The 27,925-nt window shown below is 37.8% G+C and overlaps 1 protein-coding gene across 1 annotated transcript in view; it reads left to right on the top strand.

Moving 5' to 3' along the window:
* Positions 1 to 27,925, top strand: part of LOC126263654 (unconventional myosin-Ie-like) — a 390,931-nt gene that overhangs the window by 60,970 nt on the left and 302,036 nt on the right. Inside the window, exons 9-10 of the mRNA XM_049960758.1 lie at positions 8,517 to 8,713; positions 13,346 to 13,513. Coding sequence (XP_049816715.1) covers positions 8,517 to 8,713; positions 13,346 to 13,513 — 365 coding nt within the window. The remainder of the gene's footprint in view (positions 1 to 8,516; positions 8,714 to 13,345; positions 13,514 to 27,925) is intronic.

The raw sequence follows: 27,925 nt of genomic DNA, 5'->3' as shown, positions 1-27,925 counted from the left end.
GTGTTACAGAATTCCAGGCAACAACAAACATATGCATAACCTGTACAGCGCTGAGTCTCATCAGTTTCTTCCTCTCAAAGAATGAAACTGACTTATACCCAAATGCTTCTCTGTATTTGGATTTAACAGTGTTTTATGCATAAGTTTAGAGGCTGAAGATGACCTGGGCAGTTTGGAGGAAGGAACAAAACATATACTTATTCTGAAATTTTGTCTCCTTGGTATGTACGGTGCATATATCAATAAGTAGTACAATTTTACTTCCTGCTGCACCCTCCTTGGCATCTAAACGACAGAAAAAGTCATTAAGCTTTCTGACATCTCCAGGGACTATTGTTGTACTCGTAAGTACAAAGAAGTGCTTTTTACGTTGGAAAGATCTGGGAATTAACAGTGGCGGGACTTTTCACTTCCATCACTATTTATGCACAATAGTGTCGTCATCCTTTCTGTAATTTTTTCCCTCTGTGCCATTTTTCTCACTTAAGAATATGATTTTGCAGGAAGTAAATTATAAAAGACACATTTGATCAGTGTTCAAAATGGACGTGGGCTGTTACCCTGTATCAGTCATGGAAATATGATGTTCTTCCAGTAGTTCACACTTCCTGTTACCAGGGTCTCACTTTCTGCACTTATACTTTGAAATGACAGCTTATGGTGTCTTTTATATCAATTCAACCAGCCCTTCGATGTACAGAAATTTTCAATGCTGATCTTCAGAACAATTTCATGACTTCTCTTGCAGTATGGTTCCTCTTATAGGAATTCTTCCACTTCTCAGTCCTTGAAATTATTTTATAATATTTTCCACCTCATTGAATGTGGACATATGAATGACGTTCCTTTTTGGATCCACAGCAATCGTTAGCTTTGACATTTAAGAACACTCACTTATTTTTGAATATACGTCACATGTAGAATCGTATTTCTTTGCCCTATTGGAAAGATTCATTTAAGATTGTCATTGTCAGCTTTTGCTGAACTGTAAATTTCCTATACACTTGCAGGCCATAACTCCACAAAAATTAAGGTGGTAATGTAGACAATTCAGTAACCAAACAACTACGCTTTTTGCATTTCATATTCGTGGTGTCAGATCATGGGACCTGGGGCCCATGAGAAATATGGGCCCTGCAATGAACTTTTGACATCACATTAGTCACCTTGCCCACCATATTTCGCAAATGCTTGGCTCCATGCAGAGCCCCCAGGAGATCAGTGCCTCAGTGGAAAGGTACCCACTGAAGGTCTTAACTTTGTTGTGTGCTATTGGGGGCGTACATACTTTTAAACACACAATTAAGAATTATTAAAGTTGCCTGAAATAGTTATTTGCTCCACACCGGGGGCGTCTCCTGGCACTCAGAAGACCTGTAGTGTCATGTGCTGTAATGTATGCAATGTGGCCTGTCTTTCTCGGTCTTGCATGACCTAAACCACATGAAAATTGATCTCGATTCTTTCAACACATCTGTTGGTATCAGTAAAAGGGAAGTCAAGATATTTACTACAATGTAGGCACACATCAGCATGTTGAATCAATTACCATTTCCTGCATTCCATAACAAAAATTTCGACCTGTGTGAAGTGAAAACAAATCAGAATCTCTCAACAGCATGTTATGAATTACATAAGGAAAGGATTTCAGTTTGCAAAAGTTTCATGTTTATTCCTTAAAAGTGGACTTTTTCTTAAAGTGGGGCGCGTTAAAAGCAGGGAGAAATAACATTGCTGTTATGGGAGTTTCGCTGGGACTGATGGAAATATTCGTTAAAAGTGGGATTTCATTAGCGAGTTTTAAATCAGGTTTTACTATATCCTTCATTTTCATCACTCATATGGTCTCAGCCTTTGTTAGCCCTTGTATTCCATGTGCCACCTCCCCCTTACTCCTTTCTTTTCTTGCCCCATTCCACCCAGCTGTCCCCAACTAAACTCTTACTGGTGTCTTTCTTTTATTCTCCATCATAGCATTTGTTTCATGTGCTAAAAAATTCATTGTTGGTTTTAGCATTCCACCTTTCTCTATTTCTGTTCTATTTTGTTATTTTCTTTTTGTTTTTTTCAGCAAGTATTTCTCCTTTCTAAGAATTATCTTTTTAATATTCTCTTTTTCATATCCCCCCCCCCCCCCCCCCCTTCTCCACTCTTATTTCCCCGATTGTCCTCTGTCCCAATACTAATTTCACTCTTCCAATGGGAGCATCTTCAGATATCGATTGCCCTTGAAAGATCAAAGCTCCACTTGATGCCATTGTCAACACAAAAGTGGTGCGAGTTTTCCCCTTTCATTTACCTTTGTTTTCCACTTGCATTTTGCGATTTCTTTTCAGATTACCATTCATCTGCGGTGTTCAAATTACCATAAACTTACTAGTATTTTTTTACTCTAAAATTTGAATCTCAGCTGTTAGTTTGCTGTGTTTCAATATTTCTCTGATTCAATTTGCATTGATGTTTTCTTCCTTATAATGGCCAAAAAGCCCACTTGTTCTTATTTCTGCTCCTATTTTTGTCATTTTCTCTGATGAGCAGAGAGGGGAAAAAATGAATATTGGAGGTTTAGCTGTCTCTTTATTTTTTTATTTTTGTGTGTGTTAGCATTGCAGTTCCATTTTCAGTACATGGAGCTTCTCTTTCATTCCAAATATTATATTTAATATTCATGTCTATTTTATTCAATGGCTGCAAGAACTGTGCCTTTGTAAGAAGAACCTTATGATGATCTTGGATTTGGTCACCCTTTCTACCAGAGCGCCGTTTTATGATTCTCGTAAGTTGATCAGGGAGAAATTCAGCTCCACAGTGACAACTCTCTTCAAATTCACCCTCACGTTATATTCTTGCTACTCAGTAGTGACATGGGGTGCCCTTAGTCACCTGTTGTGCCGGACGTGTTCATGAAGGATTTTGAAGAGAAAGGCTGGGAAAAATCTGCACTGAAGATTGCATGTTGATTACACATTTGTGATGTGGCAACATGGGAGTGAAAAGCTTCACGAGTTTCTCCCACATCTGAACTCCCTACACCACAGTATCAGATCACCATGGAGGTGGAAGAGAATTGCAAACTCCCCTTTTTGGATGCCCTATTGAAGCACAAGGCAGTGGCATTATGAGACCGGAAAGTCACTTACACTGACTGGTATTTCTAAACCTCCAGCTGCTATGATTCTTCACAGTGTGAGGATGTGCTACACATACGCTGTTCCACATGGCTCGTACAATATCGGATGAAGAAAGCCTACTAATGGACCTTAACTACCTTAAGAACATATTCAAAAAGATGCTTGTGGCAGGAGGAAAATCTGAATTGCTTTCAGGCAGAAGATGCAGGTCCACTAAATAGACTACTACGACTGAAGAATAAGACAGTGGCATATCTGCTGAACACTGACAAGGTATTGAACAAGATAGGCAGTATCTTGGTTCAACATAACATTAAATGCATTTTCCATCCATCTTTAAAAATACATGCTGTGTTAGATGAAATGAAAGATAAATTGGGGTGTCATAAACTGAATGTGTACCGTATGTCGTGCAAATGGGGTAAGGCATACTTTGGGCAGACTGTACTGACAATTGAAAAAAGATGCCAGGAGCATAGGAGGTACACTGAACACAAGCAACCAAAAAAATCTGTCATTGCAGGACACTGCATAGCTGCAGGGAAATCAATGAAATATAAACAAATGGATGTGTTATGATGGGGCTTGTCATTATGGGATTGCGTTGTAAAGGAGGCTGTTGAACTAAGAGTGATCAATAGAGACTGTCATTCCACGATGGAGCGTTGGACTTGATGCTCAGCCATCTGAAGTCACAACATCAGCCAACAGCGAGAAGCACTGAGGGCCTGGAGTTTGCACCCATTATTCTGTGGTCATGTCTCCCCACCACTCCGCCAGATGAGGCCTGTGACCAGGTAGTGAGGGAAAATGTGGGGAGCAAGAAGAGTGTAAAGGAGGCATGATGTACCAAAGATGTTCATTCTTCAGATACCACCTGAAATGATGACAAGGTAAGCTGTAGAAATATTGTGTTTCTTAAATGATTGCAGCAGGCTGGACACCCAAGAGCAATACAAACAACTGATCCAGCAGGGAAGCTTGAGGTCACACAGCATAGTGAAAGGATTATCGTAGAAAATATAGGCAAGAAACAATGATCCTCTGGAGTAGTAAAAGTGCTTGTCTTTTAGCTCCATAGGTGAGGAAGATATAAAAAAAAGTGTGGTGGGACTAAAGGAATTGTTTTGTACATTATTGGAGATGGAAACTTGTGATGAGGCAACTGGAAACAATAGTGGAGAGAGGGGACAGTGGTAGAGACAGTAGGAGATAATGGTCTGGGTGAAAGAATAGAAGAATGAGTGATCTGTTAGAATTTTGCGCAAAACACAATTTAACTACTGCAAACATATAATTTAAGAGTCATGAAAGAAGGGAAAGGAAAAAAAGAAAAAGAAATTGGAATTGTGGTCCTTTACAGCTTAATGAATTTCTGTGAACATGGTTCAAATGGCTCTGAGCACTATGGGACTCAACTGCTGAGGTCATTAGTCCCCTAGAACTTAGAACTAGTTAAACCTAACTAACCTAAGGACATCACAAACATCCATGCCCAAGGCAGGATTCGAACCTGCGACCGTAGCGGTCTTGCGGTTCCAGACTGCAGCGCCTTTAACCGCACGGCCACTTCGGCCGGCTTCTGTGAACATGTCTCAGCGGTGTTAAAAACTGTATTTTTTGTGTGGTTCACATTTAGTTGATCATCATGCGGACTGGCAGAGGACAAAAATACAAATGAGCAATTAATAAATTTCAACACTTTGCCAATAAAACTTGTCAAGAAATGCCATTGAGTGCCCATAAGCTCCAACTTGTCAAGAAATCACCAGAAGCAACTACTTCTTGGCATGGTATTTACAAAAAATGTTATCTGTTTGGTATAGATTTCTGTGATGTAACTGATCCAGCAAAGTTCATATATGTCGTGGCAGAAAACATCACACAGTGATTCACATACGTTCACACTGTAATAGGTTTCAATATGATAGGAAAAACAGCTTAGTGTGCTGAAACATGAAACCTCACATCATAAATAATATATTTAATGCTTTGAGAATAATTTGACAGAGCACTGAAAGATCAAAACTGAAACAGAGCTCCTGAAGTAAATGATATTCCCTCAGAATTATTAGGATCCTTCAGAGAACCATCCATTACAGAGCTACCCCACCCAGTATGCAGGATGTATGACATATGAAATATCCTCAGACTTCAAGAAGAATGTAATAATTTAGTTTCCAAAGAAGCAGGTCCTGACAGGTGTGAATATTACTGAAGCATCAATTCAATACGCCATTATTGCAAAATACTGACACGAACTATTTACAGAAGAGTGGAACATCCAGCAGAAGCTGACCTGGTGGAAGAATGGTTTGGGTTATGGACAAATGTAGGAACTGCAATGCAACACTTACCCTACAACGTGCCTTAGAAGAGAGAATGAAGAAAGGAAAACCTACATTTACATCATTTGTTGATTTAGAAAAGGCTTTTGTGAATGTTGATTGGAATAGATACTCTGAAATGTAGAAGGTATCAGAGAGAAAATACAGGGAGCAAAAGATTATTTACGACTTTTGCAGATCTAAGAATCTAGGTGCATGAAAAGAAGGCAGAAATGGAGAAGAGGGGGAGTCAGGGTTGTCATCTCCTCTCAGTGTTATTTTTATACCTTGAACAAGCACTAAAGGAAACTAAGGAAAAATAATTAAAATTCATGGAGAAGAAATGAAGGTTTGCTGATGACATTGTAGTTCTCTTAATGGAGGCAAAGCATTTCAAAGCTCAGTTGGACAATATGTGCCATGTCTTGAAAATAGGTTATAAGATGAAAATCAGTAAAAAAATCACTGATAATGGAATGTAGTTGAATTAAGTTACATGATGCTGAGGGTAATGGATTAGTAAATAAGATACTGGAAGTAGTAGATTTCTTGCTGTTTGATACCAAAATAACTTAAAATGGCAGATTAAAGAGAATATAAAATGTAGAATGGCAGCAGCAAGAAACTTTTCTTTGAAAAAACAGATGTGTTAGCATCGAACATAAATGTATTTGTTGATAAACAGCACACAGAGAAAGGGAACAGAAACTTTTGAAGTGTGGTACTACACAATAATGGTAAAGATTAGATTGGTAAGTTGGGTACTTAATGAAGAGGTAGTGAATCAGATCTTGGAGAATAGTGCTTGATGGCACTATTTCATTTAAACAAGAGTTCAGTTAACAGACATATCCCGAGACACCAAGAAATAGTTAATTTGGTAAAGGAGTGAAGTGTACAGGGCAAAAATTGTAGAGGGAGTCTTAGACCCAACGACAGTAAACAATTAATATTAATACGAACCACCACAGCTGTATTAATGTAAGTTTATTACGACACTTGTTGATGGCCATTGAACGAAACCGATTGTTTCATAAATAATGTATATTAACACAGCTGTATTGGTTCATATTAATATCAGTATGAATCATCGATGAAACACTGCATGATCAAGATTGTAGTAAACAGGTTCAAATGGATTTTGGGTTCAGCAGTTACTCGTAGATGAAGAGACTTGAACAGAATAGACTTTAGTGGAGAGCTGCATCAGACAAGTCTTCATACTGGAAAAAACAACAGTAGCAACAACAACAAATGAGTTAAGAATGGATCACATCTTTTTTACACTCAATAGTGTAATGATAAGATGCAGGTTTCTTCTTCATCAGTACATGGCATAATTGCAGTGATCTTTGGGCTTCTACATCTCGTGTTTGACTTCAGTGAATGGACAAACTTATGTAAGAGTTAGGTTTCCAGTATTTCCCTTCAGGAGTTCAAAATCCCAGTACTACCAATAAATATATTTAAAAATAGAAAAAAAGTCTAGCTGTGATAATTGTTAGTGCCTCCCTCAGGGAGGGGAGAGAGAGATGTGAGGGAAAGTTGAAAAGCAGGGGCAGGTCATTCACCTCTGCAGTGAGGGCAAGAGGTAGCATAGCTGATTATTTGGTCCTTTTGAAATTCTGCAATTTTCTGTAGTAAATTTTGCTTTTAATACACATAGTAATTACACCTACCAGTCCAATTACTTAGCTAATTGTCAGCTCTCAGTGCTGTCATTAAAGGAAGTATGGCTCAACACTGCAAGAGTCTATTCATCCTTCCTTTGAATCATTAATTCCCACCCTGTGCCCCATAAATCCCATCATGAAGGAAAGTCTTCACGGACTTAGAAAGAATCAAATTACTCATTAACTGGCAGAATTGTGTGAAATCAAACAATGTAAAGTCTAGGATGAAATAACAGCAATATGGAAAGTATAGGTTCATATTCACCACATAGAGGAGGTGTTGAATCGCAGACAGGCACAGAGAAAAGAATACTGGAAACATTTAACCTTTCTGACAAAGCTCTTCCTGAAACATTTACACAACAACAATAACAGCAACAGCAACAACTCACACACACGACTTATAGTTTCCAACCACTTAGGCCCGACTGTGTCTGACATGAGCATCATTCTGCTTGGATGAATGGTGGGGGTGAGGAGGCGGCAAGGGGCAGAGAGGGGGAAGGATAGCAGGTTAAGTATGGCGAAGATGCTAGTGCTGTCTTTGGGAGCATGCAGGGACATTGCGGTGACGGGATAGGGGTGCTAGGTGCAGCTTCTGGAGGCTGCACTGAGGGATGGTGGAGGAAAGGGAGGGGGAAGAATTGGAGAAGACGAAAGGGTCAACATGGGAACATGTAGGGGTTGTCCGATAATGAGCCCCATGTTCACCCATGTGTGGTGAAAGGCATTTTCCAAAATACTTGTATGTACACCAGCTGTTTACTCTTTCACCAGGACTGATCATATCAGTGATGCAGAGGTGACCTCCCCCCCCCCCCCCCCCCCCTGAATGATACTGGCAGACTTTTCACTACCATGTACTGCATGCACATGCTGTTTCCGCGGCATGTATACTTACTGTTGATATCCTTGCTTGCTTTCTAATACTGACTTCAAACATTTTAAATAAAATACAAATTTTTCAGTGCTGCTATGTGTTTTAAAAAAAGATGCTTATGGATTGCATTTATATCAGATTATAGCTTTTCCACAGATATGTTATTGTTACTCTCAACTAGTAGTTACTAAGTCAAAAGAAGTTAATCACAGGTGGTAACGTACTTAAAGACTTTTGAGTTAGTGTCACATGGTGTTATAATTCACAAATTCTCACTTGAGGTTTACTGAACCAACAGGAAGAAGAAAGTACTCTTAGATATTGCTTAAGACATATTGTAACCTGGAGGTCAAGACTTCTGATAAATACATTTTATTGTCTTGTACCAAGGTTACTAAAATTTTTATTTAGGCTTAATACATTGGTGGAATTCATTGCATTGTCTTCTCTGTCGAATGTGGGGAGGTTATTGATGTCCAGTGTTTTTTTACATATTCTGTTTCAGATCTTGATTTCCCTGCCTACCTGTTCCAGGTAGATCAAGGACATCTAAATAACAAGTTAATAAGCCGACGCTTTGATAGCAAGTGGGGCAGTCAGTCAGATACCATTGATGTTACGTTGAATGTGGAGCAGGCTGTGTATACTAGAAATGCTTTAGCCAAAGGTGTATATGCAAGGCTGTTTGATTTTCTAGTCAAGGTAAGAATGTTAATTTTTATTAATAAGGTATAGTTTTTGTGGTGCTATTGTGCTGTGTGAAGAAATGTGACATTATTATTGCAGATTAATAAAGTACGTCCTTTTAATAGGCTTCTAAAAACTAAGTTATACACAACAGGTATTGATTGCAGTTTGAGTGCTTACTTTCCTTTGTGCATGTTTCTTTAATTTTCTGATTCTACCTTCCTTTATCATTTAGATGTAGAGAGGCACATAATGAAGATGACGTTATAGCTAGGTTTTCTAAATTAGGTGCTTCTGTCAGATATTTGTGTACCCACATGTACTTGCATTTGCGTAGGGTGGGAGGGAGGGAGGGAGGGAGGGAGGGAGGGAGGCAGGCAGGCAGGCAGGCAGGCAGGCACTGGTATGTAAGATAATACATTGAAAGTATTTCAGAGTAGCCTCACTGAAGAACATGCACATAGTTCCTATTTTGAGCCATTGAAAATTTGTGAAAATAACAGATATCAAAATAAGTGAGCATGGAATTCCAAACAACAAGGTGGTTGATAGAGGAAAGGCTGCTGTACCTGATGCAGTTCATTTGCTCTGTATTAAAGACACAGGAGATGAATCTCTTTTTCTAGCAACAGTATTCTGTAGAGTGCCAGTACAACTTGTGTTTCATGTGACCCTTTCTTTTTTTTTTATTTTTTTTAAGTGGAGATCATTCCAGTTTTTAACCACAAGTGGTCTTGTTTTACTCCAAGTAAAATACAGCACTCTGTATTAACCAAGGGTTCTCAAAGACACCTGTGTATGCTTGAAGATGTCTTGTGTTCGTAATAATGTTCCTCAAGATTTTTTATAATTTCTATTTCTCCAACATATGGTACATCCAGACAGTCTTTAGGCTAAAATCGTGGATTTTGTGTACATGTTTTGCAGTAAAGTACAGTTTCTTTTGCCCACCTAACATCTTCCAGTTGCTAGATATAACACAATCTGTTGTGTTCGTGGCAAGGGAAAACAGTAATGAAGTATAGTTTCCTGCTTCTTACCTGCTATGCAGTACCTGTGGACAATACATAGCCACTTCCTTGTGGTTTTTTGCTTTGAACTTCATTAAGACATTCCTCCATTATTGTTTTGAATGTAGTAGTGGAAGTGTGAACTCTTATTTGATGCATTTGATTTCTTTTTTCCTTTTTTTCCAGTTGTTATGCAAGCACTTTGCATTCTTTGCTGCATCTGATTTTTGTTAGCCTGTGGCATGTGTTCAGCATCAGTAGCTTTCCCTTATTTTACCGTAATGATATCATCATCCTGTCTTCTTTCTTGAAAGTACATACATCACTTTTCTTCTTTTTAATTTTATTTCATATTTTCTTAGCCAAGTCAGTCCTACCCTTTTACACTGTTCCAGTCAAGCAATTTTTTTTTTTTTACCTCCTGCATTTGTGTATAACCTATTTGTGAATATGGTATTCCAGTGCCTGTGTTATTCTGATGACAATGCACTGTGGCGACCTCAGTCATTACGAGACACATCAGATGAATTCGCAATTGCGAATAGTGACTACCGTCAGCTGTAGAATGGAATGAAGACAATGAAAATCTATGCCGGACCAGGACTCGAACCTGGATTTCCCACTTATCATGATCGGTCGCCTTACCATTTGGCTATCTGTGCACGACTCACGGCCCGACCCAAACTTCCACATGTTGTCAACCATACATCTACGATCTGTACTCACACATACGTTAAGTTTATTCCCATACAGATCAGATGTTTTACTTGAGGTACAATATCTGATCTGTACGGGAATACACATAATGGATGGGTGAGTACAGATCGTAGATGTATGGTTGACAACATATGGAAGTTTGGGTCTGCCCATGAATCGTGCACGGATAGCCAACTGGTAAGCCGACCACTTGCGATAAGTGGGAAATCCAGGTTCGAGTCCTGGTCCTGCAGACTTACATTATCGTCATTTCATTCTGCAGCTGATGGTAGTCATTATTCGCTATTGTGAATTCATATGATGTATCTGTGAATACCAGGTGTATCGGTATGAAATGAGCGTTAAGATATAAATGTGTCGATAGGGAACATTTGTTGTGAACGAGCCTTAATTTTTTTTTGTTTGGTTGGTATGACATCTGTCAAAGATATTTAATATACATCAAGTCATGGAACAAACAACATCATATGTTTTCATCATGTTAACAGAAAGTGATGATTTGCGGAAAGCATTAATTTTTTCTTTTCATTTGAAAAAAAGTGCTGCAGAGTCGCATCGAATACTTGTCGAGGCATGTGGTGATCATACTCCATCAGAAGCAACATGCAAAAGATGGTTTCAATGGTTCAGAAATAATGATTTTGATGTAAGAAATGAAGAACGTGGAAGGCCACCAAAAAAGTTCGAAGACACTGAATTGCAAGCAATATTGGATGTAGATGACACTTTGAGTCAGAAGCAAATGGCAGCAGTGCTAAATGTTGCACAACAAACAATTTCTGACCGTTTGAAAGCTATGGGAAAGATCCAAAAGTGTGGAAAATAGGTGCCATTTGAATTTAATGAAAGACAGATGGAAAACCGAAAAACCATTTGTCAAATTTTGCTTCAAAGACATGAAATAAAATCAGTTTTGCATCGAATTGTTACTGGCGATGAAAAATGGATTATTTTAAGAATCCTAAATGGGAAAAACCATGTGTTAATCCGGGACAACCATCAACATCGACTGCAAAACCAGATCGATTCGGCAAGAAGACAATGCTCTGTGTTTGGTGGGATCAGAAAGGTGTGGTGTATCGTGAGCATCTAAAACCCGGTGAAACTGTGAATACTAATTGCTACAGACAACAAATGACCAATTTGAACTATGCATTGATCGAAAAAATACCAGAATGGGCCAGAAGACATGGCAAAGTATTGTTTTTACACGACAATGCACCTTCACACAAAGCAAAACTGGTTCAGGATACAATCAAAACACTTGGCTGGGAGCTGCTACCCCACCCGCCGTATTCACCAGACTTGGCCCCTTTCGACTACCATTTGTTTTCATCAATGGGACACACAATGGCTGAGGAACTCTTAGATTCCTATGAAGAAGTCGAAAATTGGGTGTCTGATTGGTTTGCTTCAAAAGACGAAATTTCTATTGGTGTGGTGTCCACAAATAGCCAGAAAGGTGGTCAAAATGTATAGAAAGCAATGGTAAGTACTTTGAATAAAATGTTTTTACTTTTCAATTCAAAATTAGTGTTTCATTTTCACACACACACCAAAAAAAAAAAAAAAAAAAAAAAAAAAAAAAAAACCCTCATGTCATATCGGTACACCTGGTATGTGGAAACTTCAGCAATGATAATTCCACAAGACTTCATCACACAAATGGAAAATAATTTGTGTTGTGATTGGAAATTTGGACTGATCATTATCTTGGTGGTGGAATCGCCATAATAGGGTACAAGACAGCTTATGTAACTGTGTCACAGTCAGCTATGATCATTCATACCCTGTTCCTCTGGTTTTTGTGTATTGCCCAATCTGAAGCTGATACTTCCTTTGATGGATACTTTACTTCCGGCAGTGGCTGCATAATGGTTCAGAGTAAAGTGCTCTAGGAATTTTCTTTTCAGGTACTATATGATAGTTTGGATCTTGGCCAGGCAACTTTTAAGACACTGTGTGAGTTCCTCATGGAGGGCTTATAGGTAACATCCAAGGCATTTGCATGATCCTGTAATGTGAAAACACATGCAAATAAAATCGAGTGGAAACAAGTGTAAAATTTGAATAGAACTGTTTGATACTGGCATTTTAATTGACAACCATATTCAGTGTCACTCCAGAACCATTTTCAATTCATATACCATCACATTTCTCCAATAATTCCCCAAGGAATATCTTTTAATGTGTGCTACACAAGTTTTGATGCAGTATATCAGTTTGTTTTTGTCTGCAATACTCTGCAGAAGTTTGACACTAAAAACAGATGTAATAACATTCTCACTTTATAGTGCAGGTTTCTCAAACCATCAGTTCAACACTACTTCACTGCCTTTCCACTCAAGTCATGATTTTGCAAAGAATGAATAGCAGTTGGCCCACCGTCAAATTCTTAGCATTCTGTATTACTTATTTCACAGCTGGATAACTCAATGAGAATTATTCGGGCTGAAGAAATACTGTGTCCGACCAAGAGTCTAACTCCAAACCTTTGGATTAATAACCTAAAATGTAAAAAGACACATTGTTGACTTACATATGTACCAGTCTCATGTCAAGTAAAGGCACAGGTGTAGTTGCAGTATATTTTAATTGAGAAAAGTATATTATTAGTTCTTGCTGCATGTAAATTCAACTGCTGACAGAAAGACATGTTTGAATAGAAATAGTCTGGAACCGCGCGACTTCTACGGTCGCAGGTTCGAATCCTGCCTCGGGCATGGATGTGTGTGATGTCCTTAGGTTAATTAGGTTTAAGTAGTTCTAAGTTCTAGGAGACTGATGACCTTAGATGTTAAGTCCCATAGTGCTCAGAGCCATTTGAACCATTTTTTGAATAGAAATAACATTTTGGTATATTAACAGATATTGTGCATTTTCTATTGTGGCATCTGATATTTCTGTTTTATTTTACTAGTGTGTGAATAGTGCAATGGAAACAACTGTCACGGGCCAGAGCATAGGAATATTAGATATATATGGATTTGAGATCTTCGAACGGAATGGGTTTGAGCAGTTTTGCATCAATTTTGTGAATGAGAAACTACAACAGATTTTCATCGAGTTAACATTAAAGGCTGAACAGGTAAGTTGAAATGTGCTAATCACTTGAGGTGCTTTTATGTTCTAAAAAAAGAATAATTGAGAATTCTTTTTATTAGTATTTTGATTGTTTCTTCCCGTAGTAGTCCCTGCTAACTTTCTGCTTGCAAAAATTTTTGCTCTTTCAGTAAAAAATGAAAATAAATGTGTGCTAAATATCATGATGTCCTTGATGACTCTTGTTCTTTTGACAAATTTTACACAACTTAATTGCATAATTGTAGCTTTATTATAGAAATGATAAGCAGATCACGGTTTTGGGAATTAAATCTAATCTGCTGTCATAGCCAAGAGACTTAACAAATGCTAAAAGAAAGCAGTCATATGATAGTAAATCAAAAGCTCTTCTTGACTGATTAACGTCACCATTATAGGAAATGAGCTTGGCAAATTCCATCATCCTACTCGTACTATCCAAATTTAGTTACAAAAAATTTGTTTGCAACATTACTAGTGTTCTTTATTTCCATGTTTTATGCATCTTCTTTAAAGAAGTAGGGCCTAGTCACTAAATCACTCACACATACAAAATGATACGCATCATGGATATAACGGGATCTATGTCCAAATCTAACAATTTTGTTTGTTCACAGAATTATTTAAATTGAATTTTACCTCACAAATTTAAGTGGGTTTCTTAATGAGGCCATTGTTTTCTCTTTTTATCTTAGGCGTCTAACATAAGTTATTTGCACTTTTTAAGTGCACTTTTTTAAAAGGCAGGTTAGTTTGAGTTCACAAATCATTTATATTGGATAGACATGCAAGTTGTGTTCACAAATTTATGGATGCTCCTTAAAAGTGATATCAAGTTTTCATGAATTTCCAGTTTTTTTTCCAAATTCTTGAGCATTTTATATTGACAGAGTTGTTTTCACCAAACTAATAAGCCCAAGGAATATCACGTTTCAGCCACAAGTTTACATGTATTTGCCTTCGGTCTGACAGTAATATGAGAAGTGCTCAATGAATGTGTGCATGTGTTATGTACTTTAGAAGGCGGCTTGTGGCTGAAAGCTCACTTGTTTAGCAGTCTTTTTCTTGTGCTTGTCTGCGACTCAGCATCTCCTCTATATCGAGAGTAGCAGTCTATCCTTTTCGTAATATTGTCATTATTCCATACTGATATTTCCATTGCCTTCTTTCTGTTTCATAATCAGCTGCTACATAAAACCGAAAGTTAAAACTGTGATAAGACCTATAGGTAGTGTATGTATCTGCCAAAGTCACATTTCCCAACACTTTGTCCCAACAAATCGTACTAATAGATCCATTTTGCAGAGAGATCTTTAATTCAGTGTGTGTTTGCTTTATTGTATGAGTAATGTTTTTTATGTTTTAAAATTTAAACTTGGGATTTTTAATGTATGTGTGTGTTCAGTTGGCGGTGTTTGCGAATTTGTGAGACGAAATAATGATATTTCTGTTATGTTGCCAGTCTTGTGCTGTGTTGGCTGACAGAAGCAAACCAAGCAGCTGCCATGTTGATTTGTTTGTGAAGCTAGCATATTGTATTTCTCTGTTTTCATATTTATACTAGTGTATTGTGAAAGTTTGTAGTTTAAGTGATAAACTGAATTAAAGATCTTTCTGAAATGTGTCATTTTTCATATTGTTTATTGTGCCAAAGTATTGAAAAATGTGACATCAGTGTATGAACATGTTACCACCAATTTTTAAGTGCTTCATGTAGTAGGGTGAATAGGTCGTTACAACAAATTAATTGCTTATCATCTACTAATGCTTATTTTGCCTTCCTTGATTCATTTGTTTATATATGAAATCAGCTTGTCTCCGCATCTGTCCTGCAAAATGGTCTATGGCCATTTCATTAAAATTTGGATGGTTCAGTAGTTATTTTTCAAGCTCATGCTCCAAATTTTTGCATATGAAATAACTCACTGAGTTAATGCTGTGCTATCTTCAGAGTCACGGTATGCTGCAGTTATTTATAAGAGAATAAATCTCACTAGAACCCAGGCACAATACACTCTTGAAACAACTTACTAACAATGCTAAAGGGACATTTACGGTATGCACATTTCCTCTATTCATTTGTAAAACTCCTGCTAGGTAGTGACACGTAATTTCGTGGCATTCTACTGCTCTATTAGTGAGACATTTACAAGGATATGTCTACCACAGATAGAATTGCCATGACCGGAACAAAAAACTGTCTAAAATATTGTCAAAACATTAATACTGAGCATCACTTAATGACACATCAAAGCATAATAGTGATATACGGAGACAGGGATTTGATGGCAAAGTTTCGGCCACTCTGTTCATTCCCTTTTGATGTAAGCAGTGGAACGTGAAAATCATATGGAAGTTGCTAGGACACTCTTAGGCTCTGTTAGTTGAGCCTTTTTGAAGTGTATAAGAGGTATACCCCACAGAAGCTACGCCCCTAAGGCTCTATTACATAATGCTAATGGGCATTTCAGGTTGCAGCCTTAAGACTAGCTACTACCTGTTTGAGAAACATCATTCGATATCAACGGTTTCAAAAAGTTGTTTTTCAATATGCATGTGGGAAATAGTCTAAATGTGTGTGATAATTTAAATTTTGTAATCAATACTCTTAATACTGTTTGCAACATTGTTGCAAAATAAGAATAAGATATTTTTTTAGATGTTGGATGTTAGAGACTGGGCAAAAATTCAGATTGGATAAGGCTGGGATGGGAAATGACCATAGTTTTTCAAAGGAATTGCCCTGGTGTACACCTTGCATGATTAGAGAGAGATCATGAGAAATCTAACTCTGGATTGACAAAATGGCATGTGAGCCATATTCTTCCTGGCTGAGAGCCCAATGCCTTAACCACCATGCCACCCTGCTTAGTGAATTAACAAAGTCCAGTACAAGATAAAAGGAAAATAACTACTGCCGCCTACCTGAAATGGTTTTAATTGAATGTTCTGTTTGTATATTACTATGTCCTTTGAAATACATTTTTCTTTCTAATACATTTATATAAGTCACATGGGCATTTAAATAAATGAGAAACAGAAATATGTTTGTAAAAAATGGGGAAACTAAAACCTTGAGAGACAGGTAAAATGAACTGACATAAGGCTGGGTGAGAGAGAAATGATGGGCAGAATGATAGAATGAGGTCACACACACACACACACACACACACACACACACACACACACACACACACAAAGAAGAAATGGTAACAAGGGGAGCATCGAAAAAGCTGTATTTTGTTAGAATTACCATAACTGTCACTTGAGATCATCTTCCCATTTATCACAGGATGATAAAACTGTTTTGAATGGCACTGGTTCTTTAATCACTGGTCTTAATCTCTAATGCATCCAGTGATTGCCTGCAGACACCAATGGGTCACCAACACTTGCCCAAAAATATTGTGTAATATATATAGCCATGCACCTTTGTCTTCCAAAGATGTGTCTTTGTATAGACAGACTGGATGTCATAGGAGTAGTAGAGTTCATGGCAGTCAGCAAAAATATGGCCTCTGTTGAGGTTAAATTTGATTGTGGCTGTGAATGTCTAGGTGAAGAAGAGGTAATTGTCAGATTTTTTCCCCATTACCCGATTCTGCCATGACAGTTTTTGTCATTCAAGGAAAGTCGACACACAGTAATGTGGAAATACCCAGATCGTGCAATATTAGTTGAAGGCAGCTACTGAGTATGGACTGGAATGTCTATGATTTTGGGACACAGGTTATGAACAGATTGTCTTGTGCAGTACTTTTGAAAATATTTTCTGAAAACTGTCTTGAACAGATAGACAACCCACACACACGACGGAAATATTTTAGACCTTGTAGCCATAAGAGGTAATCAGAAAGTTTCTGTTTGAAGGCCGTGCAGTTCAGAATCAGTATGCCAATCAGGCAGAATCACTGTGAGTATTGAATCGATCATGTTAACAATACACCAGGTTGAAGATATATGTTGCAGCAACATCATCAAATGCAAATTTTTTGATCGCCCTTTCAACAAACAAGCCTGATCTTATCACCTGGGCCATTATAGAAACAGGGATGAATCATCATGATTTCATCATAGTGACAATGGTTACTAAAATAAGTCAGTCAAAAAGGCTAGAAGAGTATTTTTGCTAGAAAGAGCAGATAAGCAGTTGTTAGTATCCCGCTTAGAGAATCATTGGAGATCATTTAGTTTCAGTATGATGGACGTAGAGGAATTATGGACAATTGAAACAGATTGTTTATCATGTTGTGGAGAAGTACATTCCAGGTAAGAGGATTAAGGACAGAAAAATCTCACAATGGTTTAATAAAAAGATTGATGCCCAAAGCATACAGCTACTACCACCGTCATTCCTTAGTGATGGATCTTGCTGAGAACCTGAACGCTTCTATCCAGTCATTTGTTGACCACTCTGATGTGGCAGTAGAAGATAGCAAAAGGAAAGCTGAAGTTTCACTTTTAAGAGATCATTCACACTGGAGGATCATATAAACATACCGTCATTTGACCATTGCACAGGCTTGTATATGGAGGACATAGTCATAAACGTCCCTGGCGTAGAGGAGCAACTTAAGCAGTTGAAAACAAATAAGAATAAGGTGTCAGGTCCAGATGGAATCCCAGTTTGGTTTTACAAAGAGTACTCTACCACATTGGCCCCTTATTTTGCTTGCACTTATCATGAGTCTCTCACCCAGTGCAAAGTCCCAAGTGACTGGAAAAAGGGCAGGTGACTCCTATACATAAGAAGGGTAAAAGAACGGGCCTTCAAAATCAGACTAACATACATAAAATTGGTTTTCTGCAGAATTCTTGAACAAATTCTCAGTTTAAATATGATAAATTTTCCTGAGACTGAAAAGATTTTGTCCACAAATCAGAGCTGGTTTAGAAAGCGTCGCTTGTGTGAAACTCAGCTTGTCTTTTTCTCACATGATACCCTGCACACCATGGATTAAGGGCATGTTCAAATACAGTATTAACAGTGCGTTATGTTTGACACAGTCAAGCCAATTACCGTATTTACTCGAATCTAAGCCGCACTCGAATCTAAGCCGCACCTGAAAAATGAGACTCGAAATCAAGGAAAAAAAATTTTCCCGAATCTAAGCTGCACCTGAAATTTGAGACTTGAAATTCAAGGGGAGAGAAAAGTTTTAGGTCGCACCTCCAAATCGAAACAAAGTTCGTCTAATTGTAATATGAGACACAATTTAGGTCGAATGAATGACAATACAGCTGCAGTAGTTTGGTTCGAGTCATAAGGTTAGCAGTTACGGTTTACCAGGTAGCCATTGCTACGCGTCACGCGCTCCGTCCTTATTTATACGGATATCCTTCCTTTTTCACGTGCTTCGTTTGGTTTGAATTCGTTGCTTATTTTTCTTTGATCTGATACGTGCCGTTCTCTTTGTTATAGGTGTTTACGTCACTCTAAGCTGAAAATGCATTACTGTACTGTGTCATGCATTGTTTGTCGCATTCTGATAGTGCGTGTTTACGGCCTGTCGCCGCTCGCGGCGTGGCTTGCTTTTGTGCGCGCTACCGCCGCTTACAAATAAAAAATAGAGAGGAATCGTTTCATTAGCGAAACATTTGTTGTTACTTACACTACTGCTTTCTTTGATAATGATCAACAAGAACCAAATAATAGACTGTGTATGATAGATGATGATCTGAACGAAATTTTAGCGAAAATTTTTCTCCGTTTGAAAATCTTTGCAGGTGCCTCCTTAGTTCATTACATTCTACACAGAAATTAGAGTCATCTTAGATTTAAAAATCTAGTCAGTTGCCGTGCTTCATTTCTGACTGTATCACTATCAGGCATAAGAATAATACGAATATAAACATGACATGATATGTATATTCTTCCGCGTTTGCTGTTGTCTCACTCTAGTTTCGTAGTTTATTAGGCAGACAGGATTTAAATGAGATAGTAGCAAACACGAAACAATACATGGCAAAATGTTTATATTCGTATTAATCTTATAGCGAAGAGAATACTACATGTGATTCACAATTCATAAAAGCTCCTATTAGCAACCATCTCTTCTCACAGGTAGGAAAAAATTCAGAACGTAGAATTGGCCATAGTGACAAACATCCCAGTCTTGCCAGTCGGATTTTCATAGTACATTGAAATGCTGCTACATTCGAAGATCAACAATATAGAATTTGTATTTACTTCGTTGAATAATGTACCAAACTGCAGTGGTCGAAACTCTGGGCGGAGGAAAAAGGCTCGTCTTCCACTTTTTTTTTTTTATTTATTTACTGACGCAGAGATTTTGGTGCCAGTATTTATCTTTGTGCTTACAAAGCATGCCTATGTGGCGCTACATATATTCGACGGCAGAAGTTAGTTGTGGCGGCACCCACCAACACTTTTCAGAACTCCCGCTTGCTTTGCACTCGATTCTAAGCCGCAGGCGGTTTTTTGGATTACAAAAACCGGAAAAAAAGTGCGGCGTAGATTCGAGTAAATACGGTAAATGTCTAGGAGTAATGTTGCAAAGCAATATGAAATGGAATGAGCATATAAGGCATGTATTAGGGAAGGCAAATGATTGACTTAAGTTTATTTGGAGAATGTTAGGAAAGTGTGGTTCATCTGTAAATCAGACAACGTATAGAACACTAGTGCGGCCCTTTCTTGAGTAGTGCTTCAGTGTTTGGGATCCCCATCAGGTTGGACTAAAGAAGGACACTAAGAGGTTCAGAAGCAGGCTGCTAAATTTGTTACCTGTAGGTTTGATCAACAAGCAAGTATTACGGAGATGCTTCAGGAACTGAAATGGGAATCCCTGGAAGGAAGGCAATGTTCTTTTTGAGGAACACCATTGAGAAAATTTAGAGAACTGGCATTTGAAGCTGACTTCAGAATAATACTACTCTTTCCAACGTACATTTGCTTAAGTACCACAGAGATAAGAGAAATTAGGGCTCATAAGGAGGTATATAGACAGTCATTTTATCTTCATTCTATTTGTAAGTGAAACAAGAAAGGAAATGGCTAGTAAAGGTACAAGGAACACTCTGCCCCACACTGTACAGTGGCTTACAGAGTTTGTATGTAGTTGTAGATGCAGAAATCTGTAAAGGTGTTCTCTAATGGTACTTCACAAATTGAACAAAAATCTCAAATTTGATGTCTGGTTCATCATAGCAGAAATGGTGTAAAAACTGTATGAGGGCACTGAATGGATATTGCAGTATGTGAAGGGAGATGATAATCTACTAGTCATCGGGATCTGGAACACTGTAGTAGGGGAGGAAATAGAAGAGAGAGTTACATAGAAATACGGGTTCAGGAGAAGCAATTTTAGCTACTAATAGAGAATACACGGTTCGAAAATCACAAGAGAAGGAGATCTACCTGAAAATGCCCTGGAGGTGCAGGAAGATTCCAGCTGGATTACGTCATGGTCAGGCAAAGGTTCTGAAAGTGCATAGTGGATTGTGAGGTAGGAGCAGTTATATACTTGGATCACAATTTAGTAATGATGAAGAGTAGGTTGAAGTATAAGAGACTTATCTGGAAGAAACAATGTGCAAAGAAGTGGGATACTGAAGTACTTAGGGATTATGAGATGTATTTGAAGTTCTCTGAGGCTGTAGATGATAATGAATACCACATTAGACAGTGCAGTTGAAGTGTAACAGACATATCTAAATGGGCCAATCACAGAAGTTGTGCAGACAAACCTAGGTACAAGAGAGGTGAAGAAAACTTGCATAACAGAAGAAATCCCGAGTGATTGACAAAATGTGGGCAAAAGGGACATACAGGAATTTGTCAAAATAAGTCACGTAGGAATGAAATAAATAGGAAGTTTGTGGAAGCGGAAGCAAAATCTTTGCAGAAAAAAATGTGAAGACATTGAAAAAGAAATAGTTATTGGAAGGACAGATTCAGCATTTGGAAAAGGCAGAATAACATTCTGTGAAAGTAAAAACAGTGGCATCACCTTTGGTAAAATTAAAAGCAAAAGTGTCAACATAAAGAGTGCAAGAGAAATTCGACAGTCAAGTAAAAAAGAAAGAGTGTATAGGTGGAAGGAACACAGTGAAGGCCTCCATGGGAGGAGGGGGAGGGGGACTGTCTTATAATGTGATACAAGAAGAAATTGGAGATGATATAGAAGATACAGGGGATAAAGTATTAGTCAGAGTTCAACAGAACTTTGGAAGACTTGAGATAAAATATGGTGGAAAGCTTGGATAAGATTCCTTTGGAATTTACAAAATTCATTGGGGGGGGGGGGAGGAGGGAGGGAGTGGAGGGAATGGCAACCAAATCCCAAGGACAGCAAGGGCAATGAAAAGAAAATTGAGGCTATATTAGATGACAGTCAATTCAGTTTTCAGAAAAGTAAAGTTATTCGAGAGGCAATTCTTGATGAAGGAGACAAAACTTCACAAATGTCAATACCCTTTCACACGATTTATTCACAAAAAAATTCGACATTGTGAAATGGTTCAAAACCTTTGAAATTTTTAAAAGAAAGCAAATAAAATAAAGCAAATAAAGGAAGGTTCAGACGTAAAATTAAAATCCAAGGTGACAGGATTTCAATATAATATTTGCTGATGACATCGGTATTCTCAGTGAGAATGAGGAAGAATTAGAGGACCTATCAAAACAAATGAACACTCTAATGAACACAGAATATGGACTGAGAGTAAGCAGCAGAAGTAGCAGAAATGATCTTCAACATCAAAATTTAAGACTCTGTAGTAGACAAAGTAAAGGACTTCTGCTGCTTTGGAAGCAAAATAAATGTAACAGATGAAGCAAGGAGGCTATAAACAGCAGACTAGTGTAGGTGAAGAATGCATTCCCCTCTAAAAGAAGTTTGCTACTATCAAACATCGGCCTTAATTTGAGGAAGAAATTTCTAAGAATGTGCGTTAGGAGCACAGCATTAATCATGGACTGCTGGAAAAGTGGAAAAGAAGAGAATCGAAGTGTTTGAGATGTGGTGTTACACAGGGATGCTGAAAATTGAGTGAATGATATAATGAGGTAAAAGGAGGCCCTCCTCAGAATTAGTAAGGAAATGAATATGTGAAAAACATCGACTATAAGAAGAAAGAGAATGATGGGACATGTGTTAAGATGTCAAGGAGTTTCAGGGTACTAGAGGGAACAATAGAGGTAGAGACAGAGATTGTAGTGTGTCTCAGAAATAATCAAAAGTGTTGGGTGAAAGTGTAATATCCTTTTACAGAATGATGTGGCTGGACATAGCAAATTGCGTACTTTGCAGTGACACTGATCTATTACAGGAACTAAACAAGGTATCCTGCTGAGAGTGGATGTCTTTACAACTTGATAACAGAAAATTATCTATCCTGGACAATACGTCAAGGAGCAGGAAAGAGAGTACTATACAGTCTTATAAGGTGAGGACCTTGTAGGGAGCCTTGTAGGGAACCATGGTGAAGTGATGCCCTTGTGAGTGGCTGTTAGAACTACAGTGGAAGATGTGGCACACAGCAAAGGTGGCATGACAACTTGGCATGACAACTTGTCAGGCAGCAGAAGTGGCAGTGGCCATGGCAGGTGGGGTCTGTCGCAGAGACATAGAGCTACTTTTGATCTGTCAGAGTGTACAATGTGTCTGCGTCCAGAGTTGGAGCACTGACCTAAGTAACACTGGCAGAAGAATACATCCATGTTGTCACAAGGACATGTGATCGTGCAGACGTACATAGGTTCCTGTGATCACATCACTGCATACGGGTGGTGCCAGTGGATGCCATGTCAGCTGCAGGTGGCTTCACTGTACACAGTACCTCACCTTCTATTTGCAAACAGCCTCCAAGGTGAGGTAGTGGCCATTTGTGGCCTACCAAACCTATACTGACATGTGGGTCTGAATATGCTTGGGCCCAGCCCTGTATGTGCCACAGTAAGAGCTACTCTAAGGTGAAGAAGTTGTCATAGGACAGGAAGTCATTGCTGGCTTTATCAAACAAGTCACTAGAGTGATGACAAGTATATTAAAAAAACACTATATTAAAAAAAAAAACACTTAAATTTTAACAGCCACCTGTAGCATTGTATTTCAGACATATCCAGTTTCTTCTGTTTCACATTTTCAATGGTCATATTGCAAACTTAAATTTTTGGGACATAAGTGTCTGTTCTGAGCTGTTGATAGACATCATTACATTTTATTCCACTGAAAAAACTTTCTTATAGTTTGGGAGCCTGTGTCAAGAAAGTGCAGCTATATTGTACTACTTGGTGTTTCAATATGTTATTATTGATAACTTTAAAAAAATTATAGATTGTTTGCACCATACACAGTTCCTTGACATCTTTGGAACATTGCTGATGGCATTAGTCCCAATTAAATGCTTGCTGACTTTTTCTATCAACCACTTATATTGCTAATAATTAGCAAAAAAAAATTTTTTTTAGCTAGTATAAGGTAGTTCCTGGGCATTACATTGCATGACCCATTTTGAGGGGCATGAGCATTGCATGTCCCAGAACACAAACTTTTTGATAATGGACTTCTCTTTGTTAAGCTGTCAATAACAGCATTGTAAAATGCTAAGTAGTCTAAAATACTTGCACTTTCTTGTCACGGGCTCATGGTCTATTATTGTCCTCTGTGATTGAGTCCTTTGTCACCCTTGTTTTTATTTTTCAAAGTTTAGCTCCCTTGTTTCACTTCCCATTTTTTTTTTAAATTTAGATTGTTTCTCTTTTTATGTCTATCCTAGTTATTTTTGTTTTGTTTATTCTTAACAAAATTGTGTACTGAGCACCAACAGTCATACATTGATCATTAAGTATTTTGTCAGATGGGGAATATTTTCACTGGACTCTGCCATCATTATCTGTGCTTCGTGTACCTCTATTACTAGTGTGAGATCTTCACTCACTTACTTCAGCACCTCTTGAGTATAGCATACATGTACATCCGTTTTACGTATTTATTATCATGTACTCTCCCCTGCCTCCTATCCATGACTTTCAATGATTACGTACCATACTTTGTCAATTCTGAATTATTTATTGATATGTCCACTTCATATATTCCGTCATCAGAATTTGAATGAAATGTGCCAGTCCGGGTTTACTGTATGTAACTTCACAAATGCTGTTGCAAAACCATAGTTTACTTAGCTTTGTCTGTCTGTTTGTAGCAATAACCATACTTATTGTACTCCAGTACCTTCATAAATACTCTTGAGGTGCCATAGTTTACCCATATTTTTCTATCTGTATGTAGTGATAACAAAACTGATCATACTCTAGCACCTCTCCAGCTTTTGTGTACACTGTTCTGGTTATTACCTAAAACTAGATATGCTAATCTGATTGTCTATTGATGTGATTAGTAGTCTCTGCTGAAGAAAGCATGGTACATCTCACATTTTCCAACTTTTCGTTGGTTAATGGTATATTGAGGAACTTCATGAGTTTCATGTGAGCTGCAGAATGCTTTCATTGAAGCCTGATAGTGCCTCTGATTGATAGATTGTACTCTGCATATTTAATGTTCTTGTTGTTCTTGAAACACTCATTGAAATTATTTTATAATGTACAAAGTAATTAATAAATACCATTTACCTTGTTGGAGCTTATCAAATTCAAATCATTGGATTGGGTGCTCTTTAATGTCATTCTCTTTCTAAGAGTCTCCCATGCCAGTGTACAGTCCTTTTTATCAGCTTTCATTATTTTTTCATCTGTTTGCTCTTTCTCTTGTACATTCCAACATATATTTTTTATGTTTCTTAATTGCTAGTCATTTCTCTGATTTTTTCTGGTGCTAAGACAAGGAGAAAATTTCTTGGGACGGCACACACTTCAAAAATATCAACAGAATCTTATTTCTCTCATTTTAACAATGATGAGTCAATGTTATCTGCAAATATTGCCAACGGACATTCAATCAAAGCTATTGAAGCTATTGGAGGTTTATAAATAGCCTGCTCCTTCATTTTTCACAATTAAGAAATGTGGCCGATTTCAGACATAGCTTTACTTTTCGTGGAAGTTGCCCACCTGAACAGTGTCCCAAAATTGCAGCCACATATAAAAGTGTCATGGTAGGGCACTACAGTGTATGGTATCGGATGATCAGGAATAATATGGGTGTGAAGGAAGAGTGTGGTACAGTTAACATGAAGAACTGACTATGAAGTTTGTGCAAGCTAGTTGACACATTTGTTGTTTGTTGACATGAATTACTCAGCCATATTGGGACAATGATAAAACGAATCTCATTTAAATTTTACATTGACAGTTAACCATTTAAAGATCCATTGAAGAACCTCGAGATTGAGACAATTTATTCTCTTACTATGTGATATGTGTTAACCAGCATTTGGAAGATATAAGAAAAGCTCATCTCATCGTAGAGTGTGCCATTATATAAGAAGTTGTGAAATGCATGATGCTGACCATGATACTTGTGTATGGTGGTCTTGGGTCATATGAAAATTCGAACTGTGAATGAATGGGGGGGGGGGGGGGGGGGGATTGATGGGTCAAAGAAGAATGCAGCCTGCATATCCTTTTGCTGTTCACTCAAGCTGACATGCTGCAACAAAGAGAATTTTTTTCTAAGTATTTGCAGGGAATCAAAGCATATGCACTATGTCTTTCAGGTCTGTATTAGGAATCTCGCGAAGTACTACCCAGAAATGATTTTCATCCTTTAGGAAAATAGAAGGTGGACGTGTTTTAACTGAGAGGCTATCTGCAGAGCTGAACTTGTGACTATTATCTTTAAAGACCAGTATTATTTCATGTGGGAGGGTATAGTGAATTCTTGTAATTTGTATGAGTGAGCAGAAGAAAACTGCCACAGCAAATCAGTATGAGGGTATAAAAAAATATATGGTTTCAGTATTTGGCGTGAAATTACCAATAATTATCCCAAAGGGACAGAAGGTATACCTTCAAGACTGTCACGTCTGGTTAATGCCTGACAGCTCCTGAACAATTCCTTTCCTTTAGACTGGAATGATTATGGAAGTTCTGTAGCATATCCAGTTGGATCGTGAGACCTAAATCCATTTGATTTCTTCTCAGGGAGCCATCTGAAATTCCTAATTCATGAGGTTTGGATGTCAGACATCAGTCTATGGCAAAGACTGCAGCATGCCTCTGACACTACACAAAAGGACATAGACCGGAAGGATTGTGTTCAGCCATACTTCCTGCAAGATTCACAGTTTGCTGTACACACCATTGCCTTTATTCTGATCAATACTTATGGAACACCAGTGTAGCTGAAGAAGTTTTGTTTGTTTCTATATTAGTTTCAGTTTTTACACTTAAATTGTATTCATCTGATTTGACTGAGATGTAACTCAATGTTTGTAGTTTGTATTTTAGTACTGTATACCTGCTCCTTAAAACGAACTCCAGGAAGAAAGAAAAATAGAAATAAAAGAAATTAGTGCATTTGAATACAGTTCCTTCTCAGTTTTCTTTTATAATTCCATCTAGTCATGATTCATGGTAATGGTTGAAGAAAAGAGAGATAAATTGGTACCGTCTTTGATTGCATTCACACATGCAGACCATTGTGTGACAGTTCATGACTTGCCTTACAATCTTCAGCATAGCCCACTACATCTTGGACAAACTGTGCTGGTAGGAATGCCAAGTGTCCCATACAGTTTTGAGTATGACTGTGAAGTTTCCAGTATTTCAAGGTTACAAAAATTATCTCATACAGACGTTGCAAGAGACAATCTCATATATAATATTTTTCTGCTAATTTGTCTTGATTTGCCTAACTCATTTTACAATTAACGATGCTTTATGTAGATGAGCCAATACTAACTGCAGCTCCAAAGCAGTGGCAATTTTGCTTAGACAGTAGACGTTAACCATCAGTGATTGACAGTCAGTATTAGTTGTTTGTTGTGTGTATATGATTAACTCTTAGTAAAAATATCTAATTCACCTCCTAGGTGAGTTGAACACCTGTGTGTTTATCTACAGAAATGAGAAAAGAAATATCTGTGTCCAACAAGTGTCAATAATTACTTGTCTGAGGCAAAATGTGTAACATATAGCTACAGGTGTAAGGACTGTTTTCTTTTAAAATTTTCATGACAAGAAACTGTGTACCATAGCAAAAGAAGTATATGAATGTGATTTTGCCAGAGATTAGCCTCATGATGGAATGATATATGTTAATGTTTAACTCTTTAGTATTTGTATTCAAAGTTAATAACACAGTATTTTACAATTAACTGATTAACATACATTATCCAGTTACTATATTGTGCATGCGTGATAGAAAACAGCTGTTCAGAGTAAAAATTTGGAGTTATTATTGGTGTCCCATATTGGATGTTGTAGAAGTTGGGGAACTTTATGTGCAGTCCTGCTGCTCTTTCCTCCTGGATCATGCAGTAGAATTGCATTGTA

Source organism: Schistocerca nitens, chromosome 6 (genome assembly GCF_023898315.1).
Source record: "Schistocerca nitens isolate TAMUIC-IGC-003100 chromosome 6, iqSchNite1.1, whole genome shotgun sequence".
In the NCBI taxonomy this organism is placed as follows: domain Eukaryota; kingdom Metazoa; phylum Arthropoda; class Insecta; order Orthoptera; family Acrididae; genus Schistocerca; species Schistocerca nitens.
This window is presented reverse-complemented; position numbering and strand designations above follow the sequence as displayed.